Here is a 19,628-nt window from a genome sequence, read left to right on the forward strand (position 1 = left end):
ATATTTTCCTGCTTCCTGAGTGACCTGAAAGGCTCTGTGGTGTTCGTCTCTAGACCCTGGGGGCTGGGCCTCATGGGTCCCAGAATCCCTGGAGTTTTTATTTTAATGAGGTGACAGCTGGCACTGCTCTCAGAGTGCACAGGTCCACTCTGTGAGCCTGGGTTGTGCCTGGCCTTGCAGGTTTCTGGCAGCCACTGGCTTTGTAAGCCCTAGAGGCTCCTCCAAGGGGCCAACTGTGATCCAGGCAGCAGGGGGAACACAGGGCTTCTGTGTGGTCCCAGCAAGAGAAAGAAGACCTTGAAGCTGAGCTCTCTCTCTCTCTCTCTCTTTCTCTCTCTCTCTCCTCTCTCTCCCTCCCTCACGTGTCCTCTCCTTGCAGCTGTTCTTGGGTTACACAGCATCTCTGGGCTGAGTGCTCTGGAGGAAAAGGGCTGGGATGTCCAGGTCACCCTTCACCCCATGCCTCCAGGCTCCTGTCTCTCTGATGGTACCCTTGGCTTTCTTCATAAAGTGCTTGCTTGCAGCTGGGATGCTTGCAGGAGCTGGGCAACTGGTGCACACACAGGTGTCTTTCTTCCCTTTCTTGGTCTTCCTATGGGACCAGCCATCATGCCTCTACCTTTCCTCTCTCTCTTTTTTGGGGGGGTACCAAATTTCTTTATTTGAAGGAATTAAAGAACTTGAGTAGGTGTTTGGTACAATTTATAGAAAAGGTAAAGGTAACCCCAGCATGCACGTGCTGCCTTAGTGACGTTAGCTCTTGTCGCTGTCCCCCAGGGTGTGCTTGTCAAAGAGGTACTCTGCCATGCCGGACTCGGGGGCTCCCATCTTGCACGGGTTGGTCACATGGTCACCCAGCTCTTTAATGACTTTCACCTGCTTGTCCAGGCAGTGAGTCTCGATGAAGTCACACAGATGGGGGTCATTCTTGTCAGTGGCCACCTTGTGCAGCTCCAGGAGTGACTGATTCACGCTCTTCTCCAAGTGCAAGGCACATTCCATTGCGTTCAGCCCTTTTTCCCAGTCATCACGGTCTGGTTTCTTGATATCCTGAAGAAAGACCCGGCCACCGCGCTGGTTCTGCAGCTTCATCAGTTTCTCCGCATGCTCCCTCTCCTCGTGAGATTGGTGAAGAAAGTATTTGGCAAAGTTCTTCAAAGCCACATCATCATGGTCCAAGTGGTAAGACCTGGACAGGTAGATGCAGGAGGCATAGAGCTCCAGGTTGATCTGGCAGTTGATGGCGGCCTCAGCGTCCTGATAGTTCTGGTACACCTGTGAGGACAAGGCGGTGGTCATGGTGGTGGTGGGGAGGCTGGGAGGCTAGGAGGCTGGGCAGCAGTGGCCGCAGTGAGGGCACGGTGAGGGCGGGCGAGTGCCGGGCTCCATCCAAGCACTGTTGAAGCAGGAGGCTGTGGCAACGCTTGGTGGAGGACTGCCTTTCCTCTCAAAGGGCCACAGCTGCTCAGCGAAGGAGAAGGCTGGTCCACCAGGACATCAGGTGCTCCCTGGGAAGTGGGGAAGAAGGCATTCCTGCAAGAGTAGAAGAGTCGCTGGCCTAACTTAGGGAGGGTATTTCATCCCAGAATCCCAGTGACAGAGCGCTCAGGCCTCCACGGCAGCTCTGACTGTATCCACAGTGGAGAATTTTGCTACTGTGCATTCAGCAACTTCTTGTCTGAGCCATCAGTGCCTCAGTCCCTTAAGTCTCAGATCAAGCCTCTGATACCTCCCACTCCACCCAGGCGGCACCTTACCCTGGGCTCAGGCTGCACAACTGCCCGTTCACACGCTGGCCCTTCTCCCCCTGCATGTCTGGGGCACAGACTCTCCCACCTTTCTCCACTGGCAGAGCTGCCTAAGGGCACAGCAGGATGCCATGACTGGGGCTTTGAGAGCCGAGATAGAGGTTGGCTGGCAGAACAACTGAACTTTGGTGAAAAACTGAGGCAAAAGGAAATGCTGCACTGACAGCCACAGAATCTCCTCCCCAGGAAGAGCCTGCAGTGCCTCCTCCTGGCAGAAGGAGAATTTGCACAACGGCCAAATCACTCCACTGGTTCCTTTTGGCAAACCTTGCACCTGGCCACTGAATCCTGATGGCAGAGGTCAGTATAGCACGGGAAGCAGGTAGGTCATCTTGTCCTGTGGTTTGCAAACATAAAGAGTTAAAGACAGATGTTTGCCCATTTGACATAGGCCTCTAGCTGAGGGGTGAGTGGGGCTGTGTACCTTGGTGATGAGGGTATGTAACCCAGCATGGGACTGGGTCAGGCCGGAAGAAGGGTCATCTTTCCCCTAGAAGGGTGCCCTTCTGTAATCTGCACAGCTGCCATGCATACAGCAGCCCTGCACACAATGCCTCCTTCAAAGGGCCATCTTATAAAAACCAAGCCTTGCTGGCTAAAGGAGAGTTTGAAAACTACCTAAAACACGGGGAAACTGAGGCCCATGAAGGGGAGATACCCAGAATCATGCTGCTTGTGCTAGGGCAGAGCTCAGACATCAGACTCTCCCTCTCTCCAACAGTGTTCTTTGAGCTACACGGAGCTGGTTTCTATCTCAAGCTCCTTTTGAGGCATCTTTCTCTTTCTGAGGCTTGTTGGGTCCTCCTGCCCAAGTCTCAGCGCCTCTCCCTGAAATCTAGCTACTCCGCACTGTCCCGGCCGGGACTATGGCATAGTGTTTGCCCAAAAGGAGGAACGGTGAGAATGCTGGCCCAGACTATGGAATTTCCTTCAAAAGCCTCACTCAGGGGATGAGAGCAGACATGCAGGAGGCCAGGATGGTGGGGAACTGAGAGGTTCACCAGACAGGGAACCTGGAGCAGACAGCTCGGCTACTGTGCAGGTGGAGCTGGCTTTACAGGTGCAGTTCGCTGGGGTGTCTGCGCCACACCATAAGGCACATGTGCGGCCACAGTGCCCATCTCCTGAGCCCCAGCCACATGGAACATCTGGTCATCAAAGAAGATGTGTGGGCGGATCTTCTCAAGGAGGGGGCCCTTGGGCGCTCCAGCTAGGAACAAGGCCTCATCCGTCTCCAGGCCCCAGCTGCGCAGGGTCTTGAGGGCTCGGGCCCCGGAGCTGGCTGCACTCCGCGCTGTCACTAAGTAGGTGCGAATTGGGCACTCCAGCCGCAGACCCTTGGAGTAGAACTTCTTCTGCAGCCTACCCAGGGCCTCCAGAAAGCCCTTTAGGGGGCCCTAGGAGAAGGCAAGGGAACATAGTGAGCTCAGCTCTCCCGAACATTTGCCCCTCTCCCTGGAGCATCAGTGTTCTGCTGGTTGGGGTAGAAAAACCTCTCAGGACCCCTAATTTCCCAGCAGTTCTGCTGCACTTGCTTGGGCTCCCATGTGCATCGGTAGAGCTGTAAAGACCTGCAGTCTGGGGTCCATCTTACCGTGACTGGGGCTGTGTCACAATAACCACAGCAGGGCCACTGTTGCTGTGCACGTCCATCTGTGTCCCTATCTGCACGTCTGTCTGCACTTCTCTAAGTGTGGCCTTCTGTGGCCACCGCAGGGAAGATACTGTAATTAGTAACTACAGCACATGCACCTCCCAGTCAGAATGAACTCCAACCGTAGATACGTGGGCAGATGGGCCGATGTGTAACTGCTGAATGCAAACCTGCTCATGGACACACAGCTGGCTCAGGGGGTCCGGCCCGAGCTCTCTAAGGTCAAGGAAAAGTGTGTTTTTCTCTCTGTGGTGCCCAGAAATTGAAGCTTAACAAGGACATGTGAGCAAAGAGCCAGAAGGTGATGAAGAAAAGGCCCTGGGTATCTCAGGGAGGGCAGCTGGAAAAATAGGGAAAGGTGGGTTTCTTGCTTTGGAGACCTGTTCCTTGATGGGTGACCTGGAGCCAGCTGTGGTTTCTTTTGCCTGTGACAAGCACTTAGTGGGGAAACTGGCTGGCCCTGCGTGTCTGGATTCTTGTGCAAAGCTCCCAGGAGAGCTGGAAAACCACACAGTGCTATCCCCAGGGAATCTCCACCAAGCTCCAGGACATAATCCACTCTTAGGAGGCACTGGTCAGCCTGAGGGTTCGTGAGGGTCCCTGAGCCCCCTGACCCAAGCATGGCCGGAGGTGGTCCAAGCAAAGGATCTGCTCCAGCCTCTGCCTGCAGCGGGATCTCCCTGCCCAGAGAGAGTGCCACCCAGCACTTTCTGTCCTTCAGGGAGGGACACAGGAGCTGCTGGGGAGATAACTTCTTAGGGGCTGGTGGATCCCAGAAAGAGGGTGAGGATTCCCGAGACAGGACAGTGGCTTTGGAGAGAAAGAGGATTCAAAGGGTCGGGGCTGAGGAAAGAAGAAGGCTTGGGCGGGGGACATGTCCGAAAGGGACTGGAGCTGCTGAGAGGGGGAAAGGGCTCCAGAGAGGGGCTTAGAGGGACAATGGAGGCTTCAGGGGGAAGGACTTCAGTGGAGGGGACGGGGACACAGGATGGGAGCCAGAAGGAGGGCCTGAGGCTTAGTGAGGGGATCCGAGGTACTCTGAGCTGACCCCAGCTTGGTTCTGGGAAACAGGTGTGTAAATATATGTATCTCTAGGACCACATGCGGTACCTGGGCCAAAGGTTTGTTCTCATGGGCCTTCTCATGCTCGAAGAACCTGTCCAGCCCGTGGGCCTTGAAGATGCGCTCTGACTCATCCGAGAAGAGTACGGCATCTCCATCGAAGGCCACACGCAGCTGCGTCTGAGACACAACCACATCCTTGCTGGGGCTGAAGATGGTGGCAGCGGCGATCCCTGGGCAGAGAGAAGCAAGCACTATTTGCCTTCAGGCCGGGCAATAGGGCTCCCTGCCTGGTGCAAGAGAGAGCAATCTCTGTCCCTGCCCTAGCTGCTCCTCCAGGACCCAGGGAAAGGCTGACAAAGGCTAGTACTAAGTTATCTAAAACCCAGCAGTGTGCATGGACACTGGCCATAAGAATAGACAGGTGCCAGGCATGGTGGGGCATGCCTATAATCCCAACTCTTTGAAGGCTGAGGCAGGAGGATCGCCATGAGTTCAAGGCCAATCTGGGCCATGTGGAGAGTTCAAGGCCAGCCTGAACTACATAGCAAGACCCTGTCTCAAAAACAAAAACAAAAAGCAAAAAACAAACACATAAAAAAAATAAATGAACAGAAGCCAGAACTTTAAGACAGGGCTTTGAAGGCCCTTGCCTATTCCTGGGCCTCCCCTAAAATTGATGCTTTATGGAGAGGTCTGGGGCAGTCTTTGGGGAAGGAGGATATTCTGGGGGCTCAGGCAGTAGCTACTTAGCAAAGTGTGAAGGTGTCAGTACTTCACTACCTAGTAAGATCATGCTGATGAGGACCAGCACACGGCAGTCTTGGAGAAAGGGTCCCCCAGGCCACGGCTCTGCTCATGGATCTATAGGCGGGCTGGAAGGGACCCCATTCTGGCTGGGCCACAATCACCTCTGACTGCTGTCTCTGGCAAATCACTGACCTTCTCCAGGCCAGGGTAAAATTCAGGGCCACGCAGCTCTGTGTGAGCCCCGTGTTGCCACAGTGGCACCCAGCTACACCCCACTCAGGGCAGCCTGCCCACTCGGGAAGGCAGCCACATCTGATTGTGTGTGCAGTTTCTCCAACCAGGGCTCACAGGGGGCAAGGACACCTGCCAGGGTCCAGGCTCCAGCTGCCCTGGACACCAGAGTGCCTGGCAGCTGGCTGAGTCTGTCCTCTGTCTTCATCTCTCCCCAAAGGCCACTTCTGCCCTGAGTGTAGGGAATCCAGGTGGGACCTCTGCAAAGTGTGGAGAGGAGGGAGCAGGATAAGCCTCACCGTAACTTCACTAGCCCAAGGGTGCCAGGGAGGACGAGGCCATGAGCATCAGGCCAGCCACCTTCTCAGCTATGCCAAGCCTATGCTCAGCAGGGCTCCCACTCAACCACAGCCCTGCTCTCTGACTGAGGTCAAGCCATAGACACACAGAGGAACAGCTATGTGCCAGTGTCCCGGCCCCAACCAAAGGATGTGACATCTGTCAAGGCAAATGGCTTCTGGCCTCTGGTGAAAGAAAGCCTCGCAGAGCTCCCTGTAGGTTAGGAGAGTGAGACACTGGGGGTGTGGCCTGGCTTCCAAGCAGGATATAACATGAAAGAAACAGAGAAAAGTTATACACTGTCACTTGTGTTCAGCCAAGGAATCTGCTTAGACAGCAGGGCTGTCTTTCCTCTTCTGTGGGCCTGTGTGCAATGAGACACACAGCCCGAAAGGAGGACTGAGGCTATGGCTGCCACTCAAAACTGCACCTTGGAAAGGCAGTGGATGGAACTCCTCTTTGTCAGTGTTTGAAGCTGGGTCTCCTAACCTCACTTCAATACCAGCCAACCCAGCTTCTGGAAATACTGACCATTTCCCAGAGCGCACTGCTCAAGCTGGGCAGGATGTGGTTCCCTCTTCCCATTGGCCTAAAGAGAGAGGCAGAGGCTGCCCACGTTCACACAGGAGTTACAATTCCTACTGACCTGGAGGAACTGCAGAAGGAGGGTTCCCATGGAAACAGAAAGCTGTGTTGTTGATGAGCAAATGCACCCTTACCCCAGTGAGGAAGGAAGTGGGAGGTGGAGTGGGCAGGGCCTCGTTTTCAGAGTTTATAAGGCAGATCATAGGAATTTATCCACAAACCTCCTCCAATTACCACAGCAACCCCCAGCACCTGTGCAGAGAGGTAGGGCCAGGCCTCCTACCTCCAGGGCCCAGTGGCTGGACTTTTCATGTTCTCCCTCCTCGTTTTGACTCACCCTCATTAATGGCTTCTTGCACTTTTTTCGCATCAGCTGACAAGTAGAGGTTGGTGTGATAGGCCTTGAGGTAGCAGATGGGGCTGTTCCCACCTGTCATGCAGAACCTCTCAATGAACAGATCTGGGGAGGAGACAGAGTATCCAGGTGAGGCCAAGGCCAACCTCAGGGTCCTAGAATGATCTCTCTGTACCTAGCAAGTGCCATCATGGCTCTGAGGGGCGGAGAGGGCAGTAGAGTGATTCTCTGTGATTTCAGGCCAGTGTTGCCCCCCTCCCCCGAGTCCCTCCATCCTTCATCCACGAGATAGGAATGATCACAGCTCTGGGAGCCACGCCCTGGCTCTCAGTAATCCCCTCATATCAGGGAATCACATCCAAAGATAGGTCCTAGGGCCATCAATGGAGACCCCGCTTCCTGGCTACAGCTGACTGGACAGGGGCAGATCCTGCCTCACCCAGCCGAACCAATCAGATTCCCTCCCAGCCTAGGCTGACAGGTAGCAGTCCCCATGGCAGTATAGGTTATGAAAGATTTGCTGGTTGATACATGGCTGCTGTCCCGAGCCCACTGAGTAACCCAGGACCCTGAGCTCCTCACAATGCATCCTAGAAGGGCGCCTGCACTGGCACATTGTGGTGTCTGTCCCTACTGCTTAGCACCTGTTATATAGGCAGTCAAGTTTCTTTTGTAGCGGGGAGATATCGGGAATTGAACTCAGGAACTTGCACTTGCCAGGCAGGCGCTGTGCTGCTGAGCTATATCCCTGACTATATATATATATATATTTCTTTTTTTGAGACAAGGTTTTGCTCCATAGTTCAGGCTGGCCTTGAACTCAGTGTGTAGCCCAGGCTATCCTCGAATTCCTCGCAATGCTTCTGCCTCAGCCTGCTGAGTGCTGGGATTACAAGCGTGCATCACTATGTCTGGCAACAGTCAAGTATTTTTAATATCACCACTCATTCCAGGAGTTTAAAATTAGTGTTAAAAAATGCCAGCTGGGGGGGTAGGGGTGTAACTAAGTGATAAAGCACACGCTTAGCATGCTTGAGATCCTGGGTTTAGTCCTAGCACCCAAAATAAATAAATAAAATCAGGTGTATTACACTTTCTTGGGCACTGAAAGCAAGGTCTTATAAGCCTTTATAAAGATAGGTCTCTTCCCAAATTGGATTTCCCTGTTTTTCTTGGTTTTGTATTTAGAAAAGCACAGAAATCCAGTTTGGGCAGAGAGAAATAAATAAATAAATAAATAAAAGAATGAACTTGCTACCGATGCACAAGTAAAAGCTCATGTGGCCCCAGAAGAGAAGAGCCGAAGGAGATGTCCAGGCCTTGGGTTAAGGCCTTTCTGGGTCCACCTTTACTTCCTGCCCTGTGGTTCCCAGGAGCAATTTCTCTCTCCAGTTGAAGCTAGCTCTGGGGGACCTGCGCTTGCAGCCACAGGAGCCCTTTCACTCTGACAACTGCCTCTGCCTCTCCCAGCAGCCTCGTGAGGCCTGCTGGGTCATCACAGGAAGGGAGGCAAGGCACACAGGCAGCCAGTGCCCTGCCCAGGTACAGGGAGTGGGCCCTGTGCAGTGTGTGCTGCAGCTGGCTTGTAAGATCTGACGGTGAAACACTCTGGGATTTTCTGAGCTAGGTGTCTTGATCAACATTAATAGCTTGAAATCAGCCGTGATAGACCTATTTATACCTGAAAACCGGCAACGCTTGAAATCAAGAGTTTTGTTCATTTGGTTTTTTTAAGGGCCAGTTTACCAGTGCCCGCCGCCAGGGGGCGCAGGAGGGTCACCCCTAGTCCAGAGCTCTCACCCTCACCGTAGTGGTTGATGCTGTTGATGAGGCGGACTCCCACTTGAGCGTGGTTATTGGTCATGAGGACGATGTCGAAGATGTCCTCGCTATCGGGGTACAGCTCACGGAGCCGCCGGTTCACAGCCTCCAGGGCCTGGAAGGCAGGGTAGTGGGCACCCTCTAGCTCTGAACCCCCAGGTTGGACACCTGGGACCGGGCTTGGGATGAAATCAGGGCACTTGTACTACCTCCTAATTCCACTCTTTGCCATGGCGAGGGGAGCGCTTGTTGCTCAGGGGCACCTCACTATAGGGGAGAGCTGCATCAGTCCAGAGGAGGAGTGCCCTCTTCTTCCCACAAGGGCTGCGCCCCCCACCCCCCGCCAAGCCTGACCCCTGTCGGGTTGCATTGCTCAGAGGGGACCTCTTTTCCTTACTCAGATACCCACAGGGGTTCTTTCCTCTCTCCCCACCAAGGCACGGGGTGGGCTGCTGCTGGACCTGCCCCTCACCTTCACAAAAGGGAAGGCTGGCCCCGGGCTGAAGGGCTCGTTCTCGTGCTCCAGCTGGTAGCGCACATACTCCTCCACACCCCGCTCCTCGAAGATCCTCTGCTCCTCCTCCATGCGGAACAAGGCTCGGGAAGACACAGCGATGGTGATTGCATTCTGAGGCTTGGGCTGCAGAGGGGCGGGAGGACGTCACTCAGACACTCCCTGAGGCAGGTGCTCATGTGCAAGCCCCTTTGAGCACTGGGGACTTGGAGAAGACCTGGGCCCAGGCTCAGCTGCAAAGAGGCTCATCCTTGGGCAGGGGCAGACTTTAGGTTTGCATCCACACAGAAGCCAGCTGGGGACTGAGGTGGAGGATGACTCCCCACTTAGAAGTGCGATCTAAAGAAGGGCCATGCCCTAGGGAGTTTGCAATGTAGGTGGCCATCTGGACACGAAGGAGAAACGAATACAGGGTACATGCGCAAAGTATGACTGACGCTTGAGACAATCTCCAGATGGCTACCATTATGAAATGAGAGCCACATGCCCTTAGGAAGAAACTGGTGCCCAGAAACATGGCGATCACATAAGAAAATTTATCTCTTGCCCAGAGCTGTCTCCTGAGCTCCAGACTCACATATCTAACTGCCCCAGTCCACTAACAGACACTCCAGCGCACCACGGTCAACCCTGAATCCCCACCACTTTCTCCACCCCTAAGCCCAATCCTTCCCCATTTTCCTCATCCTGGACCCAACACCGACATCCACCCACCCGGACCTCTGCTGGATGAGTGGACAGCACCACTACCCGCACAAGCAGCCGCGGCAGCTCAGCTCCTCACTCTTCCTCAACTCCCTCCCTCTCCAATCATCACCCAAGCCAGTCCACGCCACCGGAGTCCATCCGCTTCTCTCTCTTCTGCTTTCCATAGTCCAGAGTCGCCATCATCTCTCACCTCCTCCAACTTCCCACCCACGCTACTGCCAGGGGATTCTTCTCAAGTGCAGAATGCTCACAGCCCGCCTCTTCAGCAGGGCCCGCTCTCCTCAGAATTAAGCTGGCAGCCTTTAGAGTGGAGCTGGAAGCCCTTCGCAACACACTCCCACTTCTCTTTCCTCTCCGCTTCCCCTTCCCGGCTTTGCTCAATCTGACCTTTCTCACATCAGTGTACACTGCCCATCCCCTTCCTCCCAGCCTTTGCACACAATGTCGACTTTCCCCAATATGCTATTTCTTGTTCTATCTTCCTGGCTACCTTCTGCTTAACCTTCGGCTCTGAAATTAGATTCACCTCCAGGAAGGCTGCCCTCACCATAGTCTCCATTTGACCCCCATCCTATGGATTTCATCCTTAGTACAATTTAACATTAAATTAGAATTGCTTCATTATTTCTCTTTCTAGGCAGAGTTCCAGGGAGGAAGTAGGAGACCTGTTTACATTGTGAGAGAGCAGGTGCAATATGCTGTGTATCGTGGTCCTTATTCTAGCGCTAGTGCTTAGGTCTATGCCTGGCATGGAGCAGCACTCAGCAAGCCTTTAATGCCTCTGAACTTTTAAGATAGTCTGGTATATGTTTAATATATTCATGAAAAAGTGCATGCAAAGACAAACTTACCATGAAATAGAAACTCCAGATTGGAACCCCCCCTCATCTGTTCTGATTATTTGACATGTATTGCAGTGTTCAGAGAATATCTTTTTTGGTTGATGTAAATTTGACCAACATTTATTGGTTCTTTGTGTCAGGCACCTGGAAAGCTAGTTATTGTCCTTGGAGTTCACAGGCTGGTGGAAAAGACAAGGAAACAGAGAACTAACTCAGAGACAAATGCTGAAGCAAGGTCTTGATGATACAGCTTCTGGGGAAGTTGTCAGAGGAAAGGCCTTTGAGTGGAGCCTTCAAGGAGGAGCAGAGCGGAGGAAGGGAGGAAGAGGCAGTTGCAAAGGCACCAGAGCCCAGGGCATATGGGGGAGGGTGTCACTGAGCCACAACCTAGATTGCAAGAGGCCTTTTCAGGGACCCGAGAGGGCCTTAGAACTCCTTCCCCATCACTATGCTTGATTGTTTGTGTCCCCCTAAAAATGTATATACTGAGACCTAGCCCTCAAGGTGGTGGTATTAAGAGCTAGGGTCTGCGAGCAGTGATTAGGTTGTGATGAGCTTAGTTTCCTTATAAAAGAGACCCCAGAGAGTTTGACCTGGGACAAGCACATTCTCCTCCCACCACATGAGGACACAGCTTGAAGGTGCCATCTTTAAACCAGAAAGGTCTCTTGCCAGACACTCGTCTGTTGGGGCCTTGATCTTGGGTTTCCAGCCTTTAGAACTGTGAGAAATAACTTTTTGTTGTTTACAGAATAAGCCACTCCATCTATGGCACTTTGTTATAGCAGCTTGAAGGGACTAAGACACCCACTTCTGACAGAATGAGAAGTATGCCCCACTGCAGGCAGAAGCTGCACCCTTTATAATCCCTGGGCAACTGCTGAATGTGGGTACACAAGGGGCTCACGGATTCCCAGGGAGTCCCACCAATCCCTGCGACCTGGCAGCTCTAGAACCATGATTCCTGCTTTACAGAAGAGAGGGGACTCAAGTGGAGGTCAAGACTTATTAGGGGGCCTTGTTTTCTGGCCTTCATTGAGAGCCTTGTGTGCCACTTACCCGACCCCGCTGCTTCTTTGGGGCACAGCCTGGGCTCCAATCAGCTGACAACTCTGATGAGTTACCATGTGACAGACACCTGCCGGGGACACTGCAGGAAACAATGCAGGTTTGATCCCGGCCCCTGTAGAGCTTATGATGCACCCCCGTCACACAGATTGGTACCATCCTCCAGAAAGCACTGTCCAGTGGAACTTCTGTGATAATGGAACGAATGTTCCACAGTGTGTGAGACTATAGAGCAACTTGAGATGTGATTAGTGACACTGAAGATCTGAGTTCTTAATTTCATTTGATTTTAATGAATTTAAGTAGCTACGTACGGGCAGGGGCTAGTAAACTCTACAGCCTTAAAGTAGAAATAGAAAAGTGCAGAATTCCTTAAGGTTGGTGGCTGACCTCAGTTTACATGTGGCTTTTAACCCCAACCAAGAAGGTGCGCATGCCCTGCAGGACCAGTGTAAGGCAGTGGGGGAACAGGTACACTTCCTCCGAGACTCAGCCCAAGTGCCTCGCCCCATGCTGACCATGACTGTGTGTCTGTGCGTCCTTGGGCCAGGCACTTCCCAACCCCATCAGCACCTGTGGGCCTTCAAGCAAAGTCATAAGCCCCAAAGGAAAGGGGTGGCAGAGGGATGGCAAAGGATGGCCAGGGCAGGCTCAGAGGTGTTGGAGAGATCTACTCCCGCAAACCCAGGAAGCGGGTGGGTCTTAGATGGGGCTGAACTTGTCACCCCCACCCCAACCCCAGCCTCCTGGGCTTACTGGCCTGAGATAAGCATATCCTCCTCCTCAAGGTCAGAGCCAGTTGCTCTCCAGCCCCTCCAGGCAGGTTCCCAAGCCTGCTGCTCTGGCCCAGGCAGCCAGCCAGCATCTCACTCTCCACTTTCTGTCCCACATACATGCCTGAATGCTGAGTCCTGGGCCCCCTCTGGCTGAGCTACTCAGACCCCAACCCGGTCTATCCTCGCAATTGCAAGAAAAATGTCTTGGCTGCCTTGGCCCCAGAAGGCTTTACTTCCTTCTTTTACAGATGGGGATATAGGCCCACAGAGGGGCAAGATACTACCCTATGTTATACAGCGAAGTCAAGGCCAGGCTGATACAAGATCCCAAGTCTCGGCCTTCTAGCCTGGACTCTGTCCACATGGCAGTCCCCCTGTTGCGGCCTTCCCCAAAGCTGCCTCTGTTCCTTCAGCGGCTTCCCCAGCCTTCCCACCCAGATTCAGGAGCAGCGGTGAGAGGCACCATGCTCCCTCACTGTGTGGTCTCAGACCCCGGCACACTCTCTCCCTTAATGGAGAAGAAAGGGCAGGACCCAGCTGGGACTACAGATCCCAGCTGGGATAGGTAAATGGCTGTCCAGGCTCTGGGGGGCCTAGGGAACAGGTAAGGAGCTAGCCAGAACTAGGAGAAGCTAAGCCACAGAGACATTCCTGTGCCCCGTCAGGTCTCTGTCGCCAGGCCCTGTGTGGTCAGGTGCACCAAGACCAGCAAGGAGCCCGTATCCAGCTGGGAATCAGGTCAAAGCAACCCACGGGCTCAGCCTGGGAGCGCTGGGCTCCAGGCAGCCAGGATCCTGCCAGCTCTCTGCCTTGCACTGGGCTGAGGCCCAGGCTGACCATGCTGGCTTTGGGGTGGAGATGGAAGAAAAACAGAGGCACCCAGACCCCTCGGCTCACCCGAGAAGCTCCCATCGCATTCCCATTCCGACCAACATGATTCTGCCTACTGCATACAAGATAGGAACAGATCCAAAATGCTGTTATTCCTGGATAGACTCAGAGAGAGAGCGGCTGTGGGGGAGAAAGCGACAGGGCAGCTCTGGATAGAGAGTCCTCTAACCCCGTGATGTGCAGGCCTCCAATGGGTCTTCACTTGGGTAAATATTTCACTCAGGCTCCTGGGAATGAGAACAACACCAGGCCAGGTCCTGATATGGCCCATGAGGCCTACAGCCCCCAAAATAGCCTGTGGGAAGACTGCAGGGAGGAACAGGAGCCAGAAAGCCTCCAGGTTCCTTGTGTCCTAAAGAACCACGAGAGCCAGGGCCTGACCAAAGGGCTGGGCCTGAGCTTTCTGCTTCCTTGGTGCCTGGGAGGAAAAGGATTTTGAGCACCAAAGCATTCACTGTTCCAGGCTGTAGTGTCCACTGCCTCCTCTCCACCCCTCACTGTGACAGTGGCCCGGCTCTGCCTTCTCATTAGCACACGGCTGCTCGGCCCACCCGTCACAATTCATTTCACAAAGAGCCCAGTGTGATCTTTCTAAAATGAAAATGGACCAAGTTAATCCCCTGCTCAAAAATCCTGCAACAGCTCCATAATGGTCTTCATGTTTATTTTTTAAAGTAGGTTGACCGTTCGTTCCTATGACTTCTTAGGCAGAACCCCAATATGTAAGGCAGATATTACCATATATAATTGGTATGGCTGTTTTACAAGTTCAAAAGTATGTTACAAATAAATGTATAATAAAGTGAACCACTGAAAACAACACAGTTGTTTAGATGGCCTCAAATCTGAAGCTAGCACAGTCTTAAGCTTCAGCATCCAGCTAATTCATTTTTGTTTGTTTCTGCAAACTATCGAGAAAGTCCTGATTCACTCTGAGGAGTGGTTGCAAATGGGAAGAAGTTTTTTTAAAGTTTTGTTTTCAATTACAAATCCTGGAATTCTAAGGTGCTCTTTTATTAACTGAATCACAGGAAAAGCTTTATTTTGGGGTTTACTAAAAAATAATCTGCACTACAAGTTAGTAGTCTCCAAGGTGCTAAAACATCCAACAAACACATCTAAATATTATTGTTTAAAATATAATTTGATTTCTGAACAGAACACCAATGGCACAAGAAATAATACTGAGAATCAACAAATGGGGTCGCATCAAATTAAAAAGCTTCTGCACAGCATAGGAAACAACCAATAGAGTGAAGAGACAACCCACAAAATGGGGAAAGAATTTTGCCAGCTATTTCTCAGATAGAGCACTAATATCCAGACTATATAAACAACTCAAACAAATTAGACCCCCCAAATAAACAACCCAATCAAAAAATGGGCAAACAAAATGAATACACACTTCTCAAAAAAAATACAAATGGCCAGTGAGTACATGAAAAAGTATTCCACATCGCTAGGCATTAGATAAGTACAAATTAAAATGACACTGAGATTTCATTGTATTTCAGACAGAATGGCTACCATCAAGAAATCAAATAACAGGGCTGGGATATAGCTTAGTGGCACAGCACCTGCCTGGCAAGCACAGGTCCTGAGTTTGATTCCTAGTACAAAAAAAAAAAAAGAAATCAAATAACAATTGCTGGTGAGGCTAGAGGTAGGGAGGAACTCTTCTAAATTGTTGGTAGGAATGTACAACCATTATAAAAATCAATAAAGAGATTCTTCAAAAAACTGAAAGTAGATATTCTATTAGACCTAGCTATTCCCCTTCTAGGTATCTTGCTGAAAGTTAAAATCATTACACTACAGTAATACACACATACGTATGTTTATAGCAGCACAATTTATAATAGGTAAATTTTGGGAATGGCCTATGTGCCCACTGACAGATGAAGGGATAAAGAAAATGTGGTATTTACACACAATAGAACACGACTCTGCCATAAAGAACAATAAACTTGAGTAGGCAAAAGATGCCTTGAGACCATAATATTAAATGAATCAGACACACAAGCTTAAATATCCCAGAGTTTCTCTTCTATGAGAAATTCAAGATACAAATAAAAAGCAAAATAAAAAATACATAATAGGAAGTAGAGCCATCTTTTTCAAATGGGAAGGAGAACAACAGATGGAAGGAGGGAAGAAGGAAGGAGGAGAAAGGGATTGAAAAGAAATGAATTAAAGAAGAAAACGGAGGTGGGTGTCATGGCACACGCCTGTAATCCCAGCACTTGGGAGGCTGAGGCAGGAGGATCATTGCAAGTTCCAGGCCAGCCTGGGCTACCTAGTGGGTTCAAGGCCAGCCTAAATTACATAGTGAGACCCTGTCTCAACAAAACAACAAAAAGAAAAGAAAAGAGAAAGAGAAAGGAAGAAAAAAATGGAAATAGATCTTCTGCAAATGGGAAGAGGATCAAGAGTTGGAAGAAGTAGGGGCAATGGGAGGGGTAGGGGATGAAAAAAGATGCGTTGTGCCTATTCCCCAACTCCCCACAATGAATGTGATCATTATGTACTGCAAACATGCACTAATAAAAAATAAATTTAAAAATACAAGTAACTAGAAGAAGAAAATACATTAGACTCACTTGTCTACAGACCATCTGAAACACGGGTTCCACCCAATCTAGTTTGAAAACCTCAACTCCAGTGGAGGTTCAGGCTCCTTAACAAGGGACTCCTGGCTCTCCTATAGTGGGGTGCTTCCCCCACCCTCCCACCTCTCCCCCAACAAGCCCACCTCCTCCTACTCAATACTGATTCCCTAACAGAGCCCTCCTTCTTTCCACCCGTCTTGTTTCCCTCTGCCTGGAAAGCCCCAGCTACTGAGGCGTTAAGATCAGCTCCTGAGGCTGTCTCCACAAGGCCCTCCCTGCAGGCAGTCGCTCCTGCTCTGCGCTCCCGCTGTGCTGTGTAGCACCTTTTACCTGGGCACCCACCATCTCCAGAGTCTCCATTGGTGCGCTGTGACCTTCTGAGACAAGGGTATGGCTCAATTAATATGTCAGTCCCCAGGCGTGAGCCCAGGTCTGGAGGGGTCCCAGGACTGACAGCCAGATGCTTGGAGGCCAGACGGGAGGTCTTTGGAGGCTGCCTCGGTCCTCAGTTCCTTCCCCAAGCTCTGAGATCTGGGAAACCCGAGGGAACAAGCCCAAGGACGGACCAAGTCATCGCGAACTTGTCCCACAGGAAAGAGGCGCTCTTCGCTGTGTGCGAGATCTCAGAGGGCTGATGCCAGCACAGAGGTCGCCAGGATGTCACTGTCCACTGCAGAGGAGAGCAGCGCTCGCCGCTGCAGGGGGAGCCCAGTCCCGGGAGCGCAGAACCAGGGTCGCAGAGAGCGAGTAGCAGGAAGCGCTGCGCCAGTAGCCTGGTGACCGGGCCCAGGCCAGAGGCCGAGTGCAGGCGCTGGAGGACCCGCGCGCCCGGTGAGGGGCCAGGTTTCCAGAGTCGGGTTACCCAAGCCCGGGCGCCTTCGCCAACAAGTGCGTTCCGCGCGCCCGGCTGCCGGCGCGGGGAGGGCTGCGGCGACGGCGGCCCGGAGCTGGGTCCCGGTGACGGTATGGGGGAGGGGTGCTGGCGTGGAACCCGAGCCCGGGGAAGAAAGCGCCGTCACCACCACGGCCAGAGCAGAGCTCCCAAAATAAACCCCACGCCAAGCCAAGCGCCGGCGCACTCGGGGTCTGAGGACTGCGCCCCCTCCCGGAGCGGCGCCGCAGGTCCCTTCTCCGGCGGCGACCCCTGCCTGGGAGTGACCCTTTCTCCGCCCGACCCCAAGACCCGTCGCCCCCTCTTACCGATTTGGGTTTCTTCTTGGGAGCGGGGTTGTCATGGAAAGTCTTCGCCTTCTCCCAGGGCGGGGCCGCGGCGGTCTCTGCCCCAGGCCGGGGCTCGCGGGGCTCCCGGGGCTCCCCCGGCTGCATGCTCAGTCTGGCCCGGCCAGAAGGGGCGGGAGGGCGCGGGAAAGCGGGCTCCGAGTCGTCCGCGGTCGTCTGTGTGCTGCTGCCGTGCGTGTTTCGGGGGACTGCTGGGCTCTGCGTGCCCGACCGAGCAAAGCCCGGAAAGAAACGGGAGAGGTCCCGGAGGAGGGGGCTTGACACCCAGCTGGTAGCTGCTGCGGACTGGACTCCGGGTGGTAGGGGTGCAGCTCGAGGGTACCGAGAGAGCAGAGGCCTCACCACTTCTCCCCCAGGGATAGTGATCCCCAAATTAGAAAATAAAAGCTAGAAACCTCCTCCATCCCAAAAGAAAAGCCCACAGAAAAACTAACTGTCCCTCTGTCTCGGATACCAGGACCCTGAGATCCTGAGCAGACCTCAGCGCATCTGCCGGAGCGGGGGGAAGTGTCGGATGGACAGCTCCGTCCCCGAGTGAGAGCAAGTGGAGGGCAGGTCGTCCACACCACGGCGGAGGAACCTTTTAAGTCTATGGTGACACTATGTCCCCTTGGCCTTGCCAGGGGCCCAGACCCCGGAGGACACCCAGGGACGCCGCACCCAGATTCTTGCTGGCCACCTTGGTAGCCAGCAGAGGGCGCACGTTCCCAGGTCCCACCAGTCTGGCTTGGAACATGTTTCCAAGGGGTTACAGGCCCACGAGGAATGTAATAATTCTGCAAGGGTGTACCAATGAAAATAAAAATTAAAATAAGAAACGGCTGGAAGGAAGCAGGGTAGAAGTGGGGCCTCTGAACCAAAGAATTTTAGGCCATCATTTTGGAATTATAGGATATTGGCGCAGAGTTGTACCACGGCTATCACCCGTCCCAAGGAACAAGGCCCAGAAGCAACGTCTCTCAGAGGTGTGCAGGGGTGGAGGGTGCTGTGGTGGTGAAGGAGATGGGAGAGTAGCAGAAGAAACACTAGACAGGGGAGCCTTGGTCTGGGAAAGAGGTGTAGAATGGAGGAGTCTGTACGGCCTCCACCAGGTCCTGGGAGGGACAAATCACACGTGGGAGGAAGGGAGAAATAACAATGATTAAAAAGTAGACCTGTCCTTCTCCTGACCTGGTAGAAAATTTTTGGGAACGATCCCCAAGCCTCTCCTATCTTGCCTGCCCTTTGATAAAGTGACAGTGATTCCTTCCACTTGGAGATAGAATCTTGTCGGAGCTGGCCCTTTAAGAGGTGCAATAGAAATGATGTGATACGGTTTCCAAACTTAAGAGAACTTGAAGATTCCATTTCTGTCCTCCTGGTGCCAGCTACCATGTACAAAAGTGTGCTAGGTTGGCCATGTGGTAGCCGGGAGTTGTGGCACATGTCTGTAATCTCAACACTTGGGTGGCTGGGGCAAGAGGATTGCTGTGAGTTTTAGGCCAACCTGAACTATGTAGTGAGATCATGTCACAACAACAACAACAACAACAACAACCACAACCACAACCATAACCACAACAGAAAAGGCCATGTGGTGAGAAGAGGCCCTGCAGGGTACGAAACCAGGAAAGAGTCTGAGGTGTAGCTCAGGGGTAGAGCTTGTGCTTAGCATGTGTGAGGCCCTTGACTCAATTTCAAGCACAGAGAAGAGGAGGGTGGAGGAGGAGACCCAGTGGAGGAGAACTGAGGTTCCCCAGGTGGCTTTCAGGATCAATTGTTAGACACATGAGTGAGGCCATCTTGGTTCCAGCCCAGGGCTCACTCCCAGTACAATGCAGCTCTGTAACTTCAGCCAACAGGAACACTAAAACCTTCCTCTGAGCCCAGCCCACTCATGGAATCAAGAAAAATAACAAGTTGACATTGTTTTAAGCACTAAATTTTGGGGTAGCTTGTCACACAGCAATAAAGACTTGAAAGTCTAGGTAGAGGTGGATTATTCACAGGTTCCTCATGGAAAAAGATGTCACTTGTAGAAAATGTATAGAGTGGTTATTTGGTTGCTGATGAGCACTTGACACAAAGGTGAACCATCCCATACTCAGTGGTTCTGACTTATGTGGCTGGCTTAAAGAGACAATGTGGGCCCATCAAATCCCAGTTCCTAGGGAACTGGTAACTGGGAACCGGGAACTGGGTAGTCAACCTCAAACATGACTGGAGATGCTGTGAAATACAGTTGGCTCCCAAAAGACCCAGATGCGGCAGGCTGCAGTTATACAGAATGTCAAGCAGAAGTAGGGGAGAAAGTCTCTGCTCGCAGAGTGAGCCAACCAGCACACTGACTTTCCATGGCTTTCCTCACATGGCTTCAACGAAGGCCTCACAGAAGGA

At 52.5% G+C, this 19,628-nt stretch overlaps 1 protein-coding gene and 1 pseudogene across 10 annotated transcripts; both read right to left on the reverse strand.

Annotated features, from left to right (window-relative positions):
- Positions 1 to 643: 643 nt before the first annotated feature.
- Positions 644 to 1,406, reverse strand: LOC102026387 (annotated as a pseudogene).
- A 146-nt stretch (positions 1,407 to 1,552) lies between these two features.
- On the reverse strand, positions 1,553 to 17,933 carry Nt5c1a (5'-nucleotidase, cytosolic IA). 10 transcript variants are annotated; one of them, XM_005395259.2, is made up of 8 exons: positions 16,356 to 17,059; positions 11,729 to 11,819; positions 10,679 to 10,848; positions 9,078 to 9,245; positions 8,585 to 8,720; positions 6,767 to 6,889; positions 4,573 to 4,757; positions 1,553 to 3,205 (listed from the first exon to the last, which is right to left on the reverse strand). In XM_005395259.2, exons 3-8 carry the CDS (start codon positions 10,679 to 10,681, stop codon positions 2,840 to 2,842), a joined length of 981 nt encoding a protein of 326 aa, XP_005395316.1. In that variant the 5' UTR covers positions 10,682 to 10,848; positions 11,729 to 11,819; positions 16,356 to 17,059; the 3' UTR covers positions 1,553 to 2,839. The 10 variants fall into 10 exon arrangements, with proteins under 10 accessions (XP_005395316.1, XP_013375177.1, XP_005395315.1 ...); XM_013519723.1 differs by having other exon boundaries at positions 16,344 to 17,059; XM_005395258.2 differs by lacking the exon at positions 16,356 to 17,059 and adding an exon at positions 13,411 to 13,616.
- Positions 17,934 to 19,628: the final 1,695 nt, after the last annotated feature.

The sequence above is a fragment of the Chinchilla lanigera genome, unplaced genomic scaffold, assembly GCF_000276665.1.
Source record: "Chinchilla lanigera isolate Chin_1 unplaced genomic scaffold, ChiLan1.0 scaffold00051, whole genome shotgun sequence".
In the NCBI taxonomy this organism is placed as follows: domain Eukaryota; kingdom Metazoa; phylum Chordata; class Mammalia; order Rodentia; family Chinchillidae; genus Chinchilla; species Chinchilla lanigera.

Bases quoted from the DNA above. Each gene is read 5' to 3' on its own strand.
- Nt5c1a (XM_005395255.2), bottom strand. From the start codon at position 17,339: ATGCAGCCGGGGGAGCCCCGGGAGCCCCGCGAGCCCCGGCCTGGGGCA. The intron at 8,721-9,077 runs GTGAGGGGCAGG...CCTGCCTTCCAG, and splicing joins CAGCCTTCCCTTTTGTGAAG to GCCCTGGAGGCTGTGAACCG. The intron at 6,890-8,584 runs GTGAGAGCTCTG...TCTCCTCCCCAG, and splicing joins CATCAACCACTACGGTGAGG to ATCTGTTCATTGAGAGGTTC.